We start from the raw sequence: 19,702 nt of genomic DNA, 5'->3' as shown, positions 1-19,702 counted from the left end.
ACCGCAGTCATTACGACGTGCGCCTGTGGTTTGCGGCCGATATTGGGGCGGTACACTATGGTCGTGGAGACCAAATGTAGGTAGACGATACTATAATAGTCCTAGCGCAGTAAAATCATCCAATCATATTATTACACATGATCCACCTTATTCAGGTATATCTGAGCCTACCAGCTGGCAACACTTACTGAACTACACTATGTCAAAATATGATGTCTACACGGACTTCTGACTCCCCCTTCTCTGATACTCTGTGACCTGGACGGAATCGCATCCTATTGGCGCACCCATGGTTGACCTACCGAAGTGTAGGAGGGTCAGCCGAGCCCAACCACTCCTTGACATTGTACGAAATACACTAAACGATATAAGGAGTTTCGCCAAAAAAGACCAAACCCCTGAGATCACACGGATCTGCCCATATGAGCCCGGGGAGGATGCTAGGACAGTTTGTTTATTGACCAAGGAAGGCAAAAATACCGCACCAGCTACGCTGTTTAAGAAACTGCTCGCTCTCCGATATCTATCAACGCAATACGAGATCTGGCTAGGACAAAAATCAGAGCCAGCTACAGTCAATTTCCACCTACCTGACAACCTTGGTTTGCGGCCAACCTTTCTGCTAGAGCAAAATCTTCCCAACACGCCTCTTGCTCGAAAATGGCTCGAGACAGGGCAAAAGCTTCTTCGAATAGAGCGAGAGGTTGGCTTCCAAGGTATATCTTTTGTATTTATTTTTGTTCTGGCCAGGTTCCCACACTTCTACGAGTCTGAAGTAACGAACGCTATTTGCCTACTGAAGAATGGAGCATATCCTGAGATCATATGGCTCGCAATCAGGGTTACCCCAGAACTTATAGATTACCAAGATTACTATACATTTAAAATGGTTTGAAGCAGCCCTTGAATTGATCGACGCGATCCGTCAACTAACTCTTGTACAGGAGTCCTTATCAGCCGTCTCTCCTACCTCCCCTCAGTGAAGATAGATTTTCCCAAGCCTATTTGCCGCATACCAGTCAAGCGTACGATATATCGGTCATATTGTCATGAATGGAAGTGCTAAAGGTGAAGAGATATCATGAAGCATTGGACGTTTCGAGAAGCCTTGCCAGACCATGCGTACTCCTCCCTTTGTTGATGGGCGAACACGGAGACCACCGGAGACCAATAGTGTCTCACTTGGCTCAACGACTATTTCATGTATATCCTTTTCAGTTATACCTTGAAACTGTTCCATACTGAGGTTATGGGTGCATGAATACAGACCGAATAGCCCATTACCCCAGTGCGCCGACTCTCTTAGCGGACGCAGGACGGATATCGCATCACGTGATGGATGTGCTGTCGCTACTTCGAGGATTGGAATATCGGTGCCTATAAACTCAACAATCACGGGCCCTTGTTCCTTCAAATCGTGGAATGGCTTCTCCAGTGTCCTTTCAATCAGAGTTATGACCTTTAGTTGGAAGTCAGTCCATAGTTCTATGGTGTTAGAAGAGGGTACGCACCTGCTTGTCCAAGTTCAAAAAGATTTCACATTCTCTTCCTCCCTTACAGTATTGAAATGACTGGGAGACGCTCTTCGGACTTCGCTCGTAAACCTTTTCCACTTCCTTTACAACATCCTCTCGCGGGGGCTCGGTACCGAGACACAAGTAACCCAGTGGCTCCATCATCACTATCTGTGCTTCTTCCACGGAGAATTTCTGGGTGCCCACCGTAAGATGATCCATGTTGTTCCTTGGACAAGTGGATGACTAATGCGGCAAGGGTATTTTTGTACAGTCAAGGAGGACAGTTCACAGGCCTTCATTTACCAGTAGTGGAGGTTTTTAGGCCTTTTAAACTATTCAAGTCTGGGAAAGTTAAGATAGCATAACCAATACAGCCACTTCTTTTACGGTACATGACATATTTCGACATTCTTAGGGCCTTTTCTATAGAGCTTCTATACGGTATTTGGTACCTCCTCGCTCCTGTTTACGGCAAGGCCATGATTTTCGATGAAGAACTGCCAGTGGGCCACTTAGGAACTGCTGGATTGGACTAGACAGTATATACACAGTGTGATTAAAGGTAGGCTAATATTAATAGCTCAAGGCTATAGTAATTTACAGGATGTATCGACCTCAGTATCAATTTTAGGTCCCATTAACTGACAATGGCAACAGAGGAAAGAAAAGCTCCCTGATTCTAGAATACACATTGGCACGATCTGGATCCAGTAGCCTACCGGTACCATCTTTCTCCAAGCCATCAAGAGCTTGGAAGTCGGTCCAGTAGACGAAGTTGCCGATTGCCCCAGCAAACTGTGCATAAAGAGACACAAGCTGACCTTGCATCTGATGCAGTTCTTGCACATTTGTAGCTTCATATCCAGAATAAATAATTCTATGTACTCTGATCAATGCGTTCATGGTCTCCGAGGTAAGCCTGAAAGCAATCTTGTTCATGCACATACACTGCACATATGCAACAATATGAACTATCTCACATTCAGGATCTTTTTCGTCATAGGACACAGAATGGGGGACTTTTGGAATACCGCAGAACAAAGGGTCCAGGTAATATCTGGATAAAATACCGTTCTCGGTGGATACAATTTGTCCTGTGGGCCCCATGTGGCCATGTCTACCAGAGGCGAACTTTCTTGAGCCGGATGTGGTGGCGAATTGCGGCAATGCTGACTATGCAGATTTGAATGTTCTTGTGGGATTGGCATAACGGGCTGGAGGGGCCCCGTGGATCAGGGGCTGGTTCAGATGACACTGGACTTGTAGTACTGTCTTTCATCCTATGAAACACTCGCGGCAAGCACAGCTTTCCATCTCGATTACACCAAGAACATGGAACCGTTTTCGAGCACTACGGGAATTAGATGGTACACTGTCTATAGAACAGATAAAACAGCTTACCTCAAGCTTCAGATTGCTGCATCTCGTGCATTTCTTTGCCTGCTTCGGCCAGGAACTCCCATCCCACATCAAAGACAACCTCTTCATTATGAAGTAAACGATTCTTTGGTGAAAAGGGTGCTGAAGAAAAGATATAAAGAGACCCCACTGCTGCAAAATACTTGTTTCCAACGCAGGTTAAAAATGGTTCGACAAAACCAAACATCCAACGTGCTTTCCATTCCAGATACGAACAAGACACGCTTCTTATTCTTTCCTTTGGCTGACTGACCATACTGAGTAAAGGTTTAGGTTGTATAATTTAAGTACAGAAATTACTAGGGCCAAAATTGTTTTCTAAAGATCACAATCAGCAAGACATTCCCCAGGGCTGTATAGACTATTCTAGCGAAAATATAGGCACCAATAGCTTCGTAGTACTACTATCTACAGGGATTTATTTATCGAAAAGGAGGAAAATATGAACCCTGTTTGTATCTGAGCCGTGCCTGGAATAGACTAACAAGGCTGCGCTTTACCTATCGTAATTGGTCCTAAGCGACAAATTTTCTACATAATACTTTCTATGTTTCCGATACATGATTATAGCCTAGCAGAATCGAGAGTTATTCCATCATATTCTAGTGCTTATAAGCGGCTAGCAAGGCTGAACAGTATTTCCTGGAACTGTAATTTAATAGACAAAATTACCTAGCCCAAGCCTGAGTGCTTCAGTCCACCACCCATATCCTCTTCTCCTCTTCCCTATCCCTTTTTCTTTCCGGGAAAGCCCTTGGCCTGCAATCAATCTGACGTCCGATTAAACCAGAAGCGAGGCTGTGGTGCTTCGGCCAGGCATGGGGCAACAGGTCTAGCCAATATTTGCAGCGCATATACTAGAATGGATCAGCCAATTTCATGTTACCTATCCCAGGATAAGACGGACAAACCTTGTCACAGGTAGCGGCAGGTCAACCAAACGTTCATCGGACTGCTCCCTGCAACAGTAGGAAAGGAGAGTCAGAGTAATAAAAAGAAACCATAAAATAAGCACTAGTACTAGGAGGGACTCCGTTGACATTGCTGAGTTTAATAATTTACTCCCGGCTTATGGAGTGTAGTCGGATCTTGATATATGTATGTGTGACAGAAGGGTTCCTGGAAATCTGTGCTTCGTTCTAATTCAACATATTTATAATTGTAAATACAAGCGAAAGATACGGATAAGAAAATAGTCACACTCTTATGGCTAAACCACGGAAAGAGAAGAGCGAGCAAAAAGAAGATTGAGAGATCTTCTGTTTTGGCGGTGGTGGCGCCCCGGCCTTTTTATCCAAGTTGGGTTGTATGCTTCTACCCATTGTGAACGTACTTCGAGGTATGGATTCTATGGCCAATTAGGGATTAGCTGGTATGGGAAAATGATCGAAACATGCTCTAGGTAGATTCTGGGGAATTCAGCTCACCAGCAGACTCACCAAAGGAGTATACTAGGGACAAATATATCCGTAACGAAAGGAAGCTTCGCGCAGCCAAGACCTGATTACCAACACATGTCAAGAGCTAAGGTAACTACATTGGAAACTTAATTTACAAGTGGCGTCAATCTAGTCATATGAATTCGAGACCTCGTTGAACGACGCTTGAGATGCCTCTTCAAGTCTACAGGGCCCTTTTAAATAAGATATGCGATTGGTTAACAGCGAAGGAACTGATCCTAGATTGAAACATAAAGAGATGTTGTTAAGGGAGTATAAGCAGATCATCATCAGCAATATCTTTGTGGCATAATGGTAGGGTTTCCTGCTTCCTCAAGTCCTGCTGTGTACGTTTCCAGGCCTCTAACAGCTTTCTTCCAACATAGTGGCCCTTTAAATCCTCCAGGGGATAGTAGAAATGCTTGAAAGAAAGGCGGGTAGTACGCATGCCGTTGGTCTCTTCCCATTGCTCCGTATCTTGACGAACATCACACAATAGTTCGCCATCCATTTCTTCACCCCCACGTATTTCCACTATGCCATATCGAAGTTTCCATACAACCATTTGATTATTAAGACTAGAAACTTGAGGACGTTCCTGATCAGCTGCATCCAACGATTGCTCGTTCGAGAAAAGGACGTGTGGCGCTGGGTTTACTGTCGTCTTCCTGGGCAGTCGAGCTTTACTTGGTAAACGTATAGTGGAAATACTGTTGGCCACCATCGGTTGGGGCGGAACATATTCATATTGGTTGATTTCTTCGTTTCCAGAAGATGTAGGTGACCTGCGGTTCGGATCAAGGCGTACCGTGGGAAACAGTTGTGCAGACAACCAAGACCTTTCGATCCACTGAAGAAGGTTGATGCAAGCCATAATGGAAAAGATCGGCACTCGCGTCGAAGATTGGTAGAAAGCAGGAGCAATTCAAATGAGTAAGGATAGTGACATCCAGAATAAACTGGCTGGGGAGAACATGCGGTGAGAGTTTGAGCAATGCTTGGTCCTTATAATCTGCTTATTGACAATATCAGACAAAGTCCGATTATACCCCCGAGTAGCCAGCATTAGATGGTCTCGCAGATTTCCCATGGAACAAGTTCTAGGCCTGGTCAGTGGAGAAGGAAGCCATAATTTTTAGCGTAAACTGACTTCGCATCAGCGATTACGATTGCCTCTGTAATTTCCTCTAGCACAAAGTACTCTTCACTATGTGTTAATAAATATGTAGAAGCTGCATACATCATCCCTAATCCCTACAAAAACCGACGTATCCTCCAGGTCATACGAGTAACAATGCGGCGGCAATTCTTTCGAACCCCAGCACAGAGGGCCTGTGCCAAAGTCACCCAAATACCGTTATTTGAGTTCAGAAGTATCCTACCGACATAGGAATTGCGTAACGCCTCTGCTGGCATATTGATGCGGTTAAACCCATAGACCACAATGGCCCGATCACCCTCCAATGAGATATGCATTTCGTGCCGCAAGGTCCAATTTTCACATCGCCGTGGGAGTCTCCACAGGCTTGGGATAGTCCGTAAAATCTCTCCGTATTGGAGAAGAGCGATAGCCCCCTCCCTAGAGCTTAACAGCGTCTCTATAGGAAGATGAAAACATCGCTCGATGGTTCCAAGTTGGTATCTCCCGGCCGCTGCGTGCTGAATTTCGAATGATGGTTTGATCACAACAGGTTTCATTCCTGCGCGTTGTGAGCTAGAAGCTACCCATAAGTAGATTGCCTTACTGCTTTGATCTTTTGTTCCCCGTAATTGAATGCATATCACATTGACGGTTCGTAAATTGGTTAGATTTATTTATATTTACTTGGTCAACCGCGTTTGTACTGCGATACCCTACAGATGACTTGCCCAGGAGGGGAAAGGTGGGAGACAAAAATCTCTTTGCATTAGCCAATGAAAAAATTCCGTAAAAGGATATCTCTGAGATTGTCACTATGGAGACTACAACCCTACATTTAGCTGGTCAGGTTGTGGTAGGTGGAAGTTTGTACGATAGCCCGTTGAGTAGCACATAGAACAGTAGCAAGAAACTGCTGCGGAGATTATCTCAATGTTGGTGCATTAAGTACATGTGATACCAATGGTGATTGGTGAGTTTTCTGAACAGCGGTTCCACCATACTGTATCTTGGCATCATATGACGCAGTCAGACACCTTCTGACATTTTTTGACATTTTCTGACTAGATCATGTCATATGTGACCTTTTATGACTCTTTACCCCGCATTCTTACTATTTCTAACCCTGCTGTACCTTCATCTCCTTCACCTTTGTTTTCGAGTTACTCTCCAGTGGAAAACAACAAAGATGCCTCCCCAACTACTCACCGCCGAAGATGCCGTTACTAAACTTATCGACTCTTCCAAGTTGATAGAAATGCGCCCTGGGCTAAAGACGCAAGAAGAGAATCGTGTTGTCGAAGCTTTCACATTATTGGCTACTGGTCCCCCTGCTGAAGACACCAGAGCCGCGAAGCAGCGAACTATTTACTTGCAATTCCTCCAGCAGGTAAATACAGTCCTGGGACGAGACAAAGTGGTTCTGTGTGCCGCTACCATTGGGTGCTCTAATGTAGCGAGAATGAGAGACCGTGCTAGAGTAGAGCTACCCCACAAGATGAAAGAAAGAAGTGCAGAGTTCGAGTGCGGCGTTCTCCGAAGTCTTGGAGATATCTACTTCGCTAGATGTGAGGGAAAAGTTTCCACGATAGAATAATGCTAACAATAGGCAGTCTTTCCTCAGCGCCACGATAATCTGTCTCAAGACCTTGACGAGACAGATGCAACAGGTATGACCAGAATTAGCCTAGCATCATGCAAACTGCTAACTCCTCGTAGTGACTACTACTGGTGACGTTTATGAACTTGATATAGGCGATATTGAGCAGGCCCTCAGGTCCAGAGAACACATCCGGGGGAAAGCGTGGCTGACCGACACTTACGCGAATACGTCATCCTTCATAACTATACCGATATCCGATGAGTTGACGCGTCGATTGATTATACAACGGCGACGAGTGATGTGATTTTGAGATAGATCTCTAACCAGCGCTTATCCTCCCGGTAATATAGCCGACCGGGAGAGCTCCCGATGCTCTGAACCACCAGTTTTTATTCCAAGGAACCATGACCATGTCCCCGGTCCATTCTATCCCAACGCCATCGAGTGGATGCACATCATTCTCTTTCTCGTATATCCTTATTCGCCCCTTTTCACTCACAACATCAATAACGATTGCCACAGTATCGTCAGGCGGATCTATTCTTTTGCCTTTTGCTGGTGTTGTCCAAGAGATACCGCAGTTATCACATTTAACCTGTATTGATTGCAATCATTAGCCAATCACCCTATAGAGTTCAGGAAAAGGCAATACTACCTCATCCATGCATTCTTCCACAAGCTCATCATCTGTTGAGCCTCTTGTTTTGAACTTCTTTACCACCATAATGGCCCAAGTGTAACGTGTACCAAAAAAAAGTTTGTAAAGGAGTACGGTATTGAACTATTTAAAACTGTAGATCCAAATCCATTAGATTCAGCTTCGCGACTTTAATAGTTAGTGTTAAATGGTAGCTAGCATCTTGTCTCATATCTCTCGAAAATACAATCAACCCGTTGGACGCATGTCGCTAGAAGTACTCACTTTATATTTTGTAGTCAGTTATGCAGGGAGAATGACGAAAAATGAACCTTGCCACCTTGTAAGAATGATTTAGCAGACTTGCAGCGGAATAAGTTGACACCTGATTGATGAATCACACGTAAACGGCGCAGATTTCCAGAAATCGAGTGCTCGAGGCAGTTGGGCTATCGAGAAAAAACAGCTTCATCCTATTTGTTCTTAAATACATGATCAGTCTTCCGCAATGATGCCTAATTCTTTTTCCCAAGATAACCATTTCTGCCTTGGGAATATTCAAGTAGGACTGAGGGATTTCATGAACTTACTGACAAAAACCAAGCGCCTGATAGTGTATTTGCTCCATTCGGTGGAGGGGCACTTGGGAAAAGTGAGGGGCCGGCTAGAACCGGGAAAATAAAACTCCGATGATTTGATAAGTTATGGAACTACAACCATGGGGATGAACAATAAGAAATGTTTTGACGGCAGTATAGCCACAAGCCTCTTCAGATACTATCTTACAAAATGATATAGGATTGTCGGGGCTCGAGCAAGTATGTTCAGACCTCATTCTTTGTTCGTTGGGCACTAATGCGTTCTGAGATCCAACTGTAACGCAAAAGCAAGGGTCCGTACCTCCCTCCCCTATGGTAACGCAAACACCACTGTGCACCAAATCGCGTAAATTATCTATATGAAGCAAGAGCATGTCAATGATATTGACACAAAGAAATAGTACCCGAATTGGCCTACCTATCGACCAGAATGGAGAAGAGGGCCAACTGTATTAATGAAATCCCCCGTTGTCATCTTCCCGCTGTCCATGAGAGTTTTGCAGTGTTCAACCGTATCCTTGACCTTGTCATAGGCTTCTAAGCCCTCCAGCTTGCTGGTAATGAAAGTTCCTACTTCCTCTTCATTCGCGTAATCGTCCAAGTTTCTATCCCACCATTCCTCGCCCTTATGCTTCCGCAACTGCATACAAGGGAAGCTAGGAGTATCAAAAAAGCCGCTCGACAGAAGCATATGGAACCACATGGCACCAGAGTCTTCAGACCACTTGATGAGATCAGAGAGCTCGTTACCGTGGAATCCGCTCATCTTCGCCTCCTCCTCCGCCAGCACTCGTTTAAAGATTTCCAGACATTTGAAGTATCGGTCAGTCGCTTTCGGAGCCTCTCCCTCCTCGAAGTCCCACTCATCGTTGACTGGCCTGTCCAGAAGAAGCCACCAGGGAGCCGTACCAAATAACTGAGCTGGTCCAGCATAAACCCACTCGAGATCCACTACTCCGGTAATTGTAAGGTCATCCCTACTCCGTACAATCACATTTGCTAGGCCGAAATCGTCGCAGATGAGTTTGAAAGGGCCCCGATCATAGGTTTTATTAGTTAATTCGGGTATAAGAGACTTCAATATCTTCAAAGACGCGTATCTCGATTTGGCACTCCGCGGGCCTGCAATTGAATTCGGTTGAAGCAGTAGCTGGTTCCAATCCTGTCTGTTGACATACTGAAAATATTCTCCAGTCGTAGAGAAACCATCGTTTCGATTGTCTATGGCAGTTAGTAAAAATTCTTATTTCAATCCATGGCACGAACCAAAGGTATTAACACCCCCTACTCTCAGGATCTCGTGTACCTTCCACGTAAGTGGACGAATAGGCGCCGGAAATTGTGTTTTCGGGGTGGGCAAGCTGCCAATTCGCTCGAAATCGATGTTAAAAATCTGCAACATAAAGCGTGCCATCTGCCTATAAATGTATTCGACATCCGCATCTGGAATTTCTTTCTTAAGCAGTCTTGAACCATTTCCGCCAAACACGTCATTAAGGCAGACGCCATTGATGAAACTCATCAGTATGAATGGGCCCAGACCCAGTTGGTTCTCCCTTGCAAAGCCCCAAGCGTAGATTTCCGGGACAGGTATCGATGTCTTCTCCCGGAAGAGATAAAGAGCTTCCACCTCTATAGCTACCTTTTCATCTGCATATTCTGGCGAAATGCTGCTAGCGCGAGGCAGACGTAGAAACCAGGTCGTACCATCGTCAAATATAATCTTTTGGCCAAGATTATATGAACCATTCAAAAAGCCACCATCCAACCGGCATGGCTTATTTTTGGGATGAAAGCCTCTGGCCCAGTCGCAAATTCGTCCGTCAACGCGAGCCATATTTACCTTTCTGACCCAATCAGACTCTTCCGCCACGTGAAGCAAGTCTAGGGGTTTATTGTAGTCCATGGCAGAATGGTCTCTTTGGTGTGGTTCACAATACAGAAAAGAAAGAAAAATGTTGCTCGGAAATCAAGTAGTACACATGGTGAACAAGAGTATAGGCAGTGGCTACTTCGTCTTTCAAGCATGGTAACGTGATTTGTTCACAGACCGCCAAGCCGTTGTTGTCATCATGGGAAAGGAAAAACAAATTACTCCAGATATGGGAACACCAATGGATGCAAGCTTAATTCCCCAATTATGACTCGCTGAGATGTCTATAATTAAGTGGATTAATGTGTCAACAGCACCTTAAGCTAGGCAGATTATTCCGCAGTATTATTGTCCAACGAAGAAAAGGCCTAGAGTAATCTGGGGTGGTCGGCTCGTCGAGGTTAGTCTTCCACAGAGAGAATAAGCCTCGAGAATATTGCGGCGCATTCAAACCAATTTGCCAATATTGGGTCAGATTAGGAACTATAAAGGAAATAAATGAGGAAAAGAGTCAGAATGTGTCAGAATGTGTTAGAATATGTCAGGATGTGTCAAATCCAGTCAGACGTAAGTCCCATGCAAGCTGCACTTAATGTGATTCAGTTCCTAAGGTAGCCTATAGCATGATATCAGACAACGCCACTAAAGTCATTGAGGTGCATGGGATGAAAGCGCTAGCGGATCGATTTCCAAATTAAGTAAACGCCAAATACTGAGTACTATTTGCTCAGAATGAACCATAGTCGAGGCGAAAAAGAATATATAAATGCTGCTATCAGGCAACTGTTCAAACAAAAATCACCTCCCTCCATCATTCTAAATATTAACTAGTATCAAATCTTTTACCTACACCATGTCCAACAATGAAGCTGATAGTCGTCGTGCTGTCAATGAACGCATTGCAGACGCCGGGTCAAATACCATATCAGCCATTGTTGATGCGGGCAGGTCCTCCCAGAAGAAGCGAGCAGAGAACCGTGCCAGAAGAGAAGCACAAGAGTCTGGCAAAGAAGCGAAAAGCAGTCAATCAGCCAGTGGGGCTGATACAGTTCGTGCACCATCCATGGTTTGACACAATCTAGTGTTGTGATAAACTAATGTGGCCCATAGAGCAAAAGTGCATAACTGAATGCTATATATACTGTTTGGAATTATGCTATGTCTAACAAGTACTTGCTTTGTTAGAATCTTTGTCACGCAACTTTACTACCAGGAAAGAAGGAAGCGGACTTTGTGGGCTTTACCTGTTTCTGGACATCATGCTTAATTCTTTCGCTATACTGTATGTACCCTGTTCTAGGTTGATATGAATCTATAGGAGACCATGTGATCATAGTGGCTTGGCCGGATCACCGAGCTCGAACCCCTGAAGGCTTGACCTATTAGTAGATAGTGAGAAGAAGTGGCTGAGACTGTCGATAGGTCGTCCATAGAATCGAGTATCTATCGAAATGGCATCTGATCCTCAGTAGGCTACGTACGTGTAGCTGATACAGCCTCATTCTGCCCATCTGCCCATCTTTCCCCTGAAATCACAACGTAGGTGAACGACTTTTGAGATCCTTGGACATTACTATACTCCTCTCAGACCCAACCCAGTACAATCAATTATTCATTAGGGAATAGTGGGGACTCAATTTAGTTTATCGGGGTTCAAAAAAAATTGCATATAGCAGAGGTTTCAATTTTCCAGCAGCTTAAATCATAGTGGTTTAGACAGGACGTTCTCGTGAAGAGATGAGCAGTAATAAGATAGATGCAAGGTACGTACCAGAGCGTGTTGGACTTGAGGTCAGTATTTTATGCCAGTTTAATGTTGATATAACTACTTTATCTTTCGTCTTTTCGACTTTGAGCATTCTCCGTCAAAAGTCGAATCTATTCACATAATACCTTAGGATCTTTACACGCTGCTTGGAGAACGTCTTTCATCCGTGAATATAGCTCTGTACTCTCTTTTTCCCATCGTCCCCCGCTAGGGAAAACCACCTTCCGTAAACGATTCACCCAAGGCACCAACGGCTTATAAAATTCAGTGAAATTATCATTCACCATGCTGATAAAATCACCCTCATGAGCTACAGCACCTTTCTTCAACTCGGCGAGTTCTTCCATGTCTACGTAGTTCCACTTTTCAAACCTCGGCACGACTCTGGCCACGCTTGGTCCATCATAGTGGATGCAAATCCACAAAATGACCCAGAAGAAAGATTCCAAATCGTGCATGAAGGAGTGCTTCTCACCGAGGAGCAAACCAATTGCCATGAATGCTCTCGTTCCTGTCTTTCCTCTAGCTCCAGAGGGCCGTTCTCGACGCTCCTGAATAGCGAGGTCAAGATCTATTAGAAACGCCGACCATGATGGATTCTCTTCGTTATCGTTTAAAACAAGGTTACTAGTCGAGATATCGCCCTGTAAAAATCCTGCTTTTAAATGCAAAGATTCGTAGCCTTCAGGGGTTGGCTACGAAATTCAATAGAGATAAATCATGCTCACCTTCAATGCAATTCTCAAGTGCAGATAGCAGTGAAACACGTGTCCTTGCTTTATAGATAGGTGTGCCGTAATCGCTGACGATGACCCTACGATGTACCCTATCTTGTGACTCAGTATTACTCCCGCCCTTAGAAGGTGAAGTTGAGCATGGGCGTTTGCTACATGGTAGTGTTGCGCCTGTATTACTGGACGACCTCTTGCGTCCTGCTGTGCTCGTTGAGCGGCCTGTTCTTCCTATTCTTACTCCGTCACGGGCATCCGAGGGAAGGTCGGGATGTGCCGTTTTGTAGTTCGTCGACTGCATCATGTCCAAGCCCTTACGAACATTGTCACGAATATTATTAACTTTTCCGTTCACGTGGACAGTTTCGTGGTAATAATATGTAGCCACGTTTATTGCACCTTTCTTGGCTGCTTGATGCAAAAGCTTGCCCTCTTCTTCTCGCTCCGGATACTGCCATGAATCCTTAATAACGAGCGGCGCGTTCGTCTTGTCTCCCTGTCGGCAGGCTATCCAACAGGTTGTAGCCCTGCCAGCGACGCACACTGATCGTTTCAGGATGCCTTTAAGGATAAGGCATTCTGGTTGTCCATCGCGTACAATCTCAACGAACCTTTTCCCGTCTGGAGAAGAACGAATGGTCGGGTCATGTCCTAACTGTACATCATCCATTCGAAGAAAACCCAGTATGCATGAAACGAATCTCAGCCCGTCTTTGTTAATGTTGAAAGGTGACGAAGCGATAGCCCCTAGCCGGTCAAACTCCCAAAGTCGCATGACTGACCCGCAGAGCGTAAATCCGAGGCAGAATCGGCGTGTATCCTGGGCAGTGAGAACCTCCCTAGCATAGCGCCCCAGGTCGCGCCAGGTCTTTGAGGTCGTATCTTCTTTCGGATTACGTTTTAACTCCCCAATGACTAAAATTTGCGACCACCCGTATTTCGTTTGGTTAGTTGAATTTGAGTTATACACAATACCAGTATCTAGCTTTTGATCGGCTGTGGATCCGTCTAATGGTCGATTTGGCTGTGTTAAGACCTCACGGTCGGCCGTCAAGTCAAATCCTTCCTCTACCGCCAAGTTGCGAAGGTCCCTGACCAAGGGAGCGAGCCAATCCAAGACATCTTTTTCTTTTGCACTCTCAGGCCACTTCCGCCATCCATCTTTAGTGAATACGGGGTTATCACCTTCTTGGCTTCTTCTGAAAACAGCGGCACCAGCTTCTTCCAAGCCTTCTATGTTCCCAAAGTATGCTTCGTAAAAGCCTCGTATACCGGTGTAGATTGGCCCAAGCTCCTCTTTCAGCACAGCTCTACATGCTTTTGTTGTTCGGATGAATTGATAAAACTGCTTGTGGTATGTAGGTACGGAGTTTGATTAAGGATAGGGAGCGGTTTCGGTGGAGGAGTAGATTCAACGAGAGCGGCGTGGATTTTAGTCCAGATTATATCATCCGGCTCTTTGATTATGATCGCCAAGTAATGGAATGAGCTGGTGAATATCATACTCTTCGGAGCTGATGACAGAATTAAGCCTCAAGATATCACTCAAGAGGCTCTTCCGGGTATTGACGGACGGCAAATTTCGTATATCCGGGACGCTTCTCAGCACCGACACAAGATCAAGAGCTAGATTTTGCAAATCTAGAGAATTAGAAAACTTCCTTGATGTTATTAACAGGCACTCACCTTCGCTATCCAACTGATGCAAAGAAACTGACGAGTACGGTAGACTTAAATGGTCGCAAACCGATTTGAAGCTGTCACAGAATCTATCTAATCGATCTCCAAGTGGGGTAACCAAGGATCCTTTTGTCATGATTAGATAGCCCGGCAAATATAATGCGGCGACCAAATATGGTCTGAAAGAGATTACATAGGGTCCGGATTGAATGCCCCGAAGGTGTAGGAATATCTCCCTTGAACCCGTTGACTTGGCTGATCGGTCAGCTGACACACAGCTGCGCCAAATCATGTGATTGACTACCCGACGGCTGGCCGTCTTGGATGACAGTGGCACAATCTCCGCGAAGAGATATCTCGCTTCATCTATTTCGGTGGATATTATCCCCTAAATTGTAATCCTGTGTTATTTCTGAACTGATTATTACCCATGGATATGTTGTGTGTATTAATTGACTAATTTATCTTTCCTTCCAGCAGCATTCACTACTTCGCACGGGAATGTCATCTGCGCCACAGCGTACCGACAATGGCCCATATCTCCGACAAAATTATCAAAAAAATATCCTATAGCGGATGGATAAGGTACTTTTCAAAGCAACTTTTGAGGAGATTTGCGCTAGGCCTGGTATTGTTAGACCTTCCATCACGGACGATGTTTAACTTGTATATCGATCTTCAGGTTTACAGAAGTAATAAAGTAATAAAATCTTCCTTTGAATTACAATAGTGCATAAGTGAACTATTTTTCTACAAGTACTATCTGATTGCCCTGCCCGATACAGGTGCCGCTGCTTTTGTAAGGGCAGCACGTGAATGCTCTGTGGGCACTCCGGGCCACACACTCACTGATTGCTCAGTGAGCAAACACCCGCAGCTCTAGTTGCTCCCGGATTGCTCTGGCTCACTCAGTGAGTGATCTCGGAGCGATTCCGGCTCGCTCTCTGCCATGTATCACCTGACCAAGACCTGTTCTCTAAACTGTGTACAGACTGGCACTTGCTCCAATATATTATTCAGCCCGTTAAGTTCCTGAGGGCATGACAAAGACAAGGACCGATAATCCTTCTTGATCCCCTCACACTATGTCTGACACTAAGGAACTTCAACCTGTGCTCCAAGCGAGTAATTAGGGGTTTTGCCAATTAAAAAAAAAAAAAAAAATAAAAATATTGCACTTCAACCGTAAACATAACTACAGCCTACTTACCTATCACTTTGTTATTCTTCTATCTCATTTTGCACCTATCTTCTACCATATCTCTTCCTGTACTCTTTCCAAACTTATTTTGTCCTGCTTCACTTCAGGGGCTTACAATGGCTATATGCTCTTCTTCATGAAAGGCCGAGCAGGATGAAAAGAAAAGGAAAGCGCGCCATAAACACTGTCAGCAGCAGTGCTACAATACAGTACGAATGCTCGTCGACAGAAAGATACCCAAAGGACGAGGAGTAGAGCTTCACCAAAAACGAAAGAGAGATATACAAGGAAAGTATGGAGGTATGTATCAGGAGTACGTCTCTACGTTCTCTAGCATGAAGTTGTTTTACCTATCATGATTCATTAGATTTCTTCTAGAGGAGAGAAATATGCCTGAAGGCTATAAAGTTGGAGACGGGCATCCGGCGCCAACACTAGAGGAACTCAAAGAGTTTATCTGCTGGCACTCTAAGTCTATTAAAGGCAGACTTGCTCTGAATGAATGACCGACTATGGACACAATTTTAATCTAGGCTCAAGAGTTCGTCCCAGGCTTCTTTTTGTGGAATGGAAACGAAATTGCTCCCTACGATCGGGCTGACCTCTACAGCGTAAGTTTGCTTCCCCCGTCGAGAACCATATGTCTTATTATTACAGTGGATAAGGCATGATTTAGTCCAAGAGGGACTTCTCTCAGTGAACAAAAGACCAAAGCACACTTTCAAGCTATTGAACTTTGAGCACGCCATGATCGCTCTCTGGGCAGCTGATGATCCATTCTTCATGACTGGAAAGTACCGTGTTCAATTTCACTTCATCAGTCTTCTGTTCCTACCTACAGGTGCCACAGTGTCCTCTTTCACGCCCACATCAGGCAGGGTTGGACAGGGGCTTCATTACAAATTGTGGACTCCATATGCCTATGTCTCAACTTTGAGGTGCTGACAGTAACCAGAATATCAAGCTTATATTGTTTCGTGCCGACAATGCTCCTTGGAGGATCGGATGGCGGCTTGACCAACAATATGTCAAGAACAATAAAGACCAGAGAATATAATGTATGCAGTTACCACCATCAGCAGCTCTGATTCATTATTAAGGAGAACGGTTTCGGTACTGCTATTTAGGACTGTGATGAACCTACCTACTCAGGAACATTGCATCTCCTAGCACTGGCCCTTGCGGATAATGCTCTCTTTGGGTTCTCCAACCCAGAAGAAGACTTTGAGCAAAGAATCCCGGAAGGGGAAGACAAACTTGTCCTGAGATAGAATGCTGAAGCCAAGGATAGATACATTGTTCGAGGTGTCACTGCCGAAAGTGTCAGTGGAAAACCGTTGGTCAGGAAGAAATATCAAGACGGTCTATATAAGATTCTTGCCAATGCTGGCTATTCTGTTACTGTCACGGCACATGTGATGCGCCGCGAGTTAGGAAGAGCTGTTCAAGATCAGTCCTCGCTTCTCTCCCATCTTATCTAAGAATCTAACCAAGTTCTGGCATAGGGAAATACTCCTCGGCTGCCGTGGCTCAAATCCTTACACAAAGGTCTAAAACTGTGTACGGACATGACTATCTTGCCAACTGTTCTGGCATGGATGTATTCAATGCTCTACGAGGCAGAGCCGCAGGTCATACTTACATTGACTACCCTCAAGGCTACGACCGATTTCACGAGGATGGCCTCCATCGTCCGTTGCCTATAGAAGAAGAACAGAAGATCGATGTAGACCCGTGTTTGGTTACCAAAGCCACAGAAACCCAGCAAGCACAATCAGATGATGACATCAAAAGACTAAGGCGCGAATATAGCATCCTTAAGAGAAGGATCTCTTCGAGCAGGTTGCAGCAATACCAGAGTCAATGGCACACAATGACATTACTGTACAAGGCTTCGGCCTTCCGATACATTACATTACACCGCCACAGAACGAATATAATTACATAATATGTCACAAATGACACATTTCTGTTACGGTACCATGTATGTGTATTGTAAGTCTCCTCTCATTTAATTGGGTTCAGCCAATGTTTGAATCCTCTTTTGTTTCTGTCAGTTGGTTGGTTTCTCTGCCACCTGTGAACCTCTTCCATCAGGGTATATGATCGAGTCTTCATCTTAACATGAAAGCCTCCATGAAATGCGGCAATCTCAATGTCCATCTACACACATTGAACCACATAAGTTCGAAAATTGTACGCCCCGACAGTGCGTTTCTTCCCCTAGCTATCCCCGTTACCTATGTAGCATTAGCAATTGCCATTCTTGAAGAGGCCTGCGCCCAAGAGCTTTAATTAGGCCATGAATCTAGGCTTTTCCTCTACTTTGAAGCTATACCTCGATATGTATGCCAAAGTAAAAGAAAAGAAAAGGAAAAGAAAAAAGGAAACAAAAACCAGGCAAAGAACCTTGAGGATGCTTTCAGCTTCCATACATAACTAAAGAACCGTCAACAATTTAAAATGTTAATAGGTCGAAGTGTTCCCTGCAGAGATGGATCACACCTAAGAAGATAAATGCATATAATGATACCATTAGAGGGTTTCCGCGAAAAGACTCTGCTCCAACATTATGACCGTGTATATTAGACCTATCAAAGACAAGAGTCAATTCCCAATATTCGCCTAAGAGCCGCCGTTTTCAACATTCTAGCAATTGAAGTCTCACAACGAACTATCACCACCCTTTAGTTGCCAAAGCCATGTGTCTTCCCTTGCCATTGTACGTGGCTGACTTAGAAATCAAGATCCTATTTTTGACTTCCGCCTCAATCTTTGCTGCCCATCTTGGGCTTAGTTTTCGATTGTACTTCTGCCACAACCTGGGCAGGAATTAGACATCCTGTACGCAGTACTGCATGTTGTCTTGAGCAAGAGGACGAAGATTGAATACCTCATAGCTACCTCCACGTTCCGGGGCAAATAGGTTCAAACCCTTTTCCTTCCCAAGTTTCCATGTATTTCTTTCAGAGAATGTCATGTCTGCCTTGTTCTCAATACATCTCGCTAGGCCATTAACACATCTCTTCGGGAAACTACGTGTCGCAAGCTCCATCAATTGAAGGTCTTGTATGCCAGTGAGGCTAATTCCGAAGTGACTGTAGAGCGCATCAGAGTCATTGCGGACATCGACGAAGACCTTCGGAATGGACTTTGATTCCAAAAGATCTTTAAGTGTCTGGCCATTGCTTGCTGCTTGCAGGGAGGCATTTTCCTTCAGAGTGTGGACATCAATCAGATAGGTTTTGTTGTGAGGCAAAACAAAGACCTGAAGAATCGAGATGCTTCCATGCCGCGAGAGGTTGACACCTTCAATATCGAGGAACAATGATGGAGGATCTACTGACAACTCGAAGAGCTCCTTAACAAGTTCAGCTATGTCGATGGCCTTGTTGATAAAGACATATGGTTGACTTTCTTTGAGTGTTGTTCTCGCAAGCGAACTCGTGACTTATAGTGTTTCAATTATATCGGTTTTGAGGTGTGTGTTTGTAGGAAAGACAGCTACTTTGGCTATAAATAGCCGTACCTGCTCACATAGTTAGATCGTTACAACACTTGTACCTCGGTTCAGAGTTACAACTCTCAAGGCGATATGCGGGGAAGCTACTATCTGTATTCTATGTGCGTGGCTATTTACAATGAACTATTACTTTCCTGATGAACTTGGAGCCTCGTCAAGGACTGTGTTGGCCAGTGCTGGTGTTCTGTTCTGCGGCCCTCGTGGCGCGCGGCTTCAGAATCTCTGAGATGCTTCCGCATAGTCCAGTACCGCACCTGTCCTGCGGGGCCATCTTGTAACCTACCTTCCTTACCTTGGTCAGATCCTCCTAGCATATCTGAGATGTTGTTGAATGCTCTTCTAATTTTGCGTAGTAGCTCTTAGCGCAGCCTGTTTAGCCGCAAGAGTTGAGCACAGCTGATTTCAAAACCGGTGCCATGGTCTCGTCGTTTGTGTTTGTTCCAGAAATTGACACTGATACTGACTGGAATAGATTTGTGACAGTCGTCATCCACGGCACTGTGGTATGGAACTTCAATCGAAGGACAACTTACATTGAGCCATGTATGGTGATGGTTGCATGCTAACCCAGCAA

At 44.8% G+C, this 19,702-nt stretch overlaps 9 protein-coding genes across 9 annotated transcripts; 4 read left to right on the top strand and 5 right to left on the bottom strand.

The window, feature by feature from the left end:
* The first annotated feature begins 214 nt into the window (after positions 1–214).
* BDW43DRAFT_292830 (uncharacterized protein) lies at positions 215–1,722 on the top strand. The gene is made up of 3 exons (XM_032043762.1): positions 215–889; positions 945–1,457; positions 1,510–1,722. The coding sequence occupies exons 1-2, from the start codon at positions 290–292 to the stop codon at positions 981–983; spliced, it is 639 nt and encodes a 212-aa protein (XP_031894758.1). The 5' UTR covers positions 215–289; the 3' UTR covers positions 984–1,457; positions 1,510–1,722.
* Positions 968–1,921, bottom strand: BDW43DRAFT_323451 (uncharacterized protein). The gene is made up of 2 exons (XM_032049748.1): positions 1,512–1,921; positions 968–1,459 (listed from the first exon to the last, which is right to left on the bottom strand). Exons 1-2 carry the CDS (start codon positions 1,734–1,736, stop codon positions 1,040–1,042), a joined length of 645 nt encoding a protein of 214 aa, XP_031894757.1. The 5' UTR covers positions 1,737–1,921; the 3' UTR covers positions 968–1,039.
* Positions 1,922–5,344: 3,423 nt separating this feature from the next.
* BDW43DRAFT_292825 (uncharacterized protein) lies at positions 5,345–6,384 on the bottom strand. Its single transcript, XM_032043761.1, has 4 exons — positions 6,121–6,384; positions 5,605–6,075; positions 5,536–5,552; positions 5,345–5,484 (listed from the first exon to the last, which is right to left on the bottom strand). The coding sequence occupies exon 2, from the start codon at positions 6,071–6,073 to the stop codon at positions 5,630–5,632; it is 444 nt and encodes a 147-aa protein (XP_031894756.1). The 5' UTR covers positions 6,074–6,075; positions 6,121–6,384; the 3' UTR covers positions 5,345–5,484; positions 5,536–5,552; positions 5,605–5,629.
* A 318-nt stretch (positions 6,385–6,702) lies between these two features.
* Positions 6,703–7,420, top strand: BDW43DRAFT_316427 (uncharacterized protein; the record flags this gene model as incomplete). The annotated part of the gene is made up of 3 exons (XM_032048300.1): positions 6,703–7,081; positions 7,127–7,183; positions 7,233–7,420. The coding sequence occupies 3 exons, from the start codon at positions 6,703–6,705 to the stop codon at positions 7,418–7,420; spliced, it is 624 nt and encodes a 207-aa protein (XP_031894755.1).
* A 987-nt stretch (positions 7,421–8,407) lies between these two features.
* BDW43DRAFT_234590 (phosphotransferase family protein) lies at positions 8,408–10,395 on the bottom strand. Its single transcript, XM_032039576.1, has 2 exons — positions 9,619–10,395; positions 8,408–9,573 (listed from the first exon to the last, which is right to left on the bottom strand). The coding sequence occupies exons 1-2, from the start codon at positions 10,256–10,258 to the stop codon at positions 8,771–8,773; spliced, it is 1,443 nt and encodes a 480-aa protein (XP_031894754.1). The 5' UTR covers positions 10,259–10,395; the 3' UTR covers positions 8,408–8,770.
* Positions 10,396–10,992: 597 nt separating this feature from the next.
* Positions 10,993–11,792, top strand: BDW43DRAFT_292809 (uncharacterized protein). Its single transcript, XM_032043760.1, has 2 exons — positions 10,993–11,273; positions 11,336–11,792. Exons 1-2 carry the CDS (start codon positions 11,079–11,081, stop codon positions 11,348–11,350), a joined length of 210 nt encoding a protein of 69 aa, XP_031894753.1. The 5' UTR covers positions 10,993–11,078; the 3' UTR covers positions 11,351–11,792.
* Positions 11,793–11,853: 61 nt separating this feature from the next.
* BDW43DRAFT_323447 (protein kinase family protein) lies at positions 11,854–14,540 on the bottom strand (the record flags this gene model as incomplete). Its single annotated transcript, XM_032049747.1, has 5 exons — positions 11,854–12,675; positions 12,722–14,032; positions 14,071–14,181; positions 14,270–14,365; positions 14,411–14,540. The coding sequence occupies 5 exons, from the start codon at positions 14,538–14,540 to the stop codon at positions 12,104–12,106; spliced, it is 2,220 nt and encodes a 739-aa protein (XP_031894752.1). The 3' UTR covers positions 11,854–12,103.
* A 2,087-nt stretch (positions 14,541–16,627) lies between these two features.
* On the top strand, positions 16,628–18,041 carry BDW43DRAFT_292804 (uncharacterized protein). The gene has a single exon (XM_032043759.1). It carries the CDS (start codon positions 17,200–17,202, stop codon positions 17,551–17,553), a length of 354 nt encoding a protein of 117 aa, XP_031894751.1. The 5' UTR covers positions 16,628–17,199; the 3' UTR covers positions 17,554–18,041.
* A 241-nt stretch (positions 18,042–18,282) lies between these two features.
* BDW43DRAFT_304292 (uncharacterized protein) lies at positions 18,283–19,689 on the bottom strand (the record flags this gene model as incomplete). The annotated part of the gene is made up of 4 exons (XM_032045580.1): positions 18,283–18,427; positions 18,461–19,018; positions 19,246–19,270; positions 19,662–19,689. 4 exons carry the CDS (start codon positions 19,687–19,689, stop codon positions 18,283–18,285), a joined length of 756 nt encoding a protein of 251 aa, XP_031894750.1.
* Between the last annotated feature and the right edge of the window lie 13 nt (positions 19,690–19,702).

This window comes from Aspergillus alliaceus (assembly GCF_009176365.1).
Source record: "Aspergillus alliaceus strain CBS 536.65 unplaced genomic scaffold BDW43scaffold_74, whole genome shotgun sequence".
Taxonomy (NCBI): Eukaryota; Fungi; Ascomycota; class Eurotiomycetes; order Eurotiales; family Aspergillaceae; genus Aspergillus; species Aspergillus alliaceus.
This window is presented reverse-complemented; position numbering and strand designations above follow the sequence as displayed.

What these genes read in the sequence shown, in the direction of transcription:
- BDW43DRAFT_292830 (XM_032043762.1), top strand. Translation starts at nt 290, where the DNA reads ATGGTTGACCTACCGAAGTGTAGGAGGGTCAGCCGAGCCCAACCACTC. An exon ending in ATTACTATACATTTAAAATG is followed by an intron (nt 890 to 944) that starts GTTTGAAGCAGC and finishes ACTCTTGTACAG; the next exon opens with GAGTCCTTATCAGCCGTCTC.
- BDW43DRAFT_323451 (XM_032049748.1), bottom strand. Translation starts at nt 1,736, where the DNA reads ATGGATCATCTTACGGTGGGCACCCAGAAATTCTCCGTGGAAGAAGCA. An exon ending in TTTTGAACTTGGACAAGCAG is followed by an intron (nt 1,460 to 1,511) that starts GTGCGTACCCTC and finishes TTCCAACTAAAG; the next exon opens with GTCATAACTCTGATTGAAAG.
- BDW43DRAFT_292825 (XM_032043761.1), bottom strand. Translation starts at nt 6,073, where the DNA reads ATGAAACCTGTTGTGATCAAACCATCATTCGAAATTCAGCACGCAGCG.
- BDW43DRAFT_234590 (XM_032039576.1), bottom strand. Translation starts at nt 10,258, where the DNA reads ATGGACTACAATAAACCCCTAGACTTGCTTCACGTGGCGGAAGAGTCT. An exon ending in AGGGGGTGTTAATACCTTTG is followed by an intron (nt 9,574 to 9,618) that starts GTTCGTGCCATG and finishes TAACTGCCATAG; the next exon opens with ACAATCGAAACGATGGTTTC.
- BDW43DRAFT_292809 (XM_032043760.1), top strand. Translation starts at nt 11,079, where the DNA reads ATGTCCAACAATGAAGCTGATAGTCGTCGTGCTGTCAATGAACGCATT.
- BDW43DRAFT_292804 (XM_032043759.1), top strand. Translation starts at nt 17,200, where the DNA reads ATGGATGTATTCAATGCTCTACGAGGCAGAGCCGCAGGTCATACTTAC.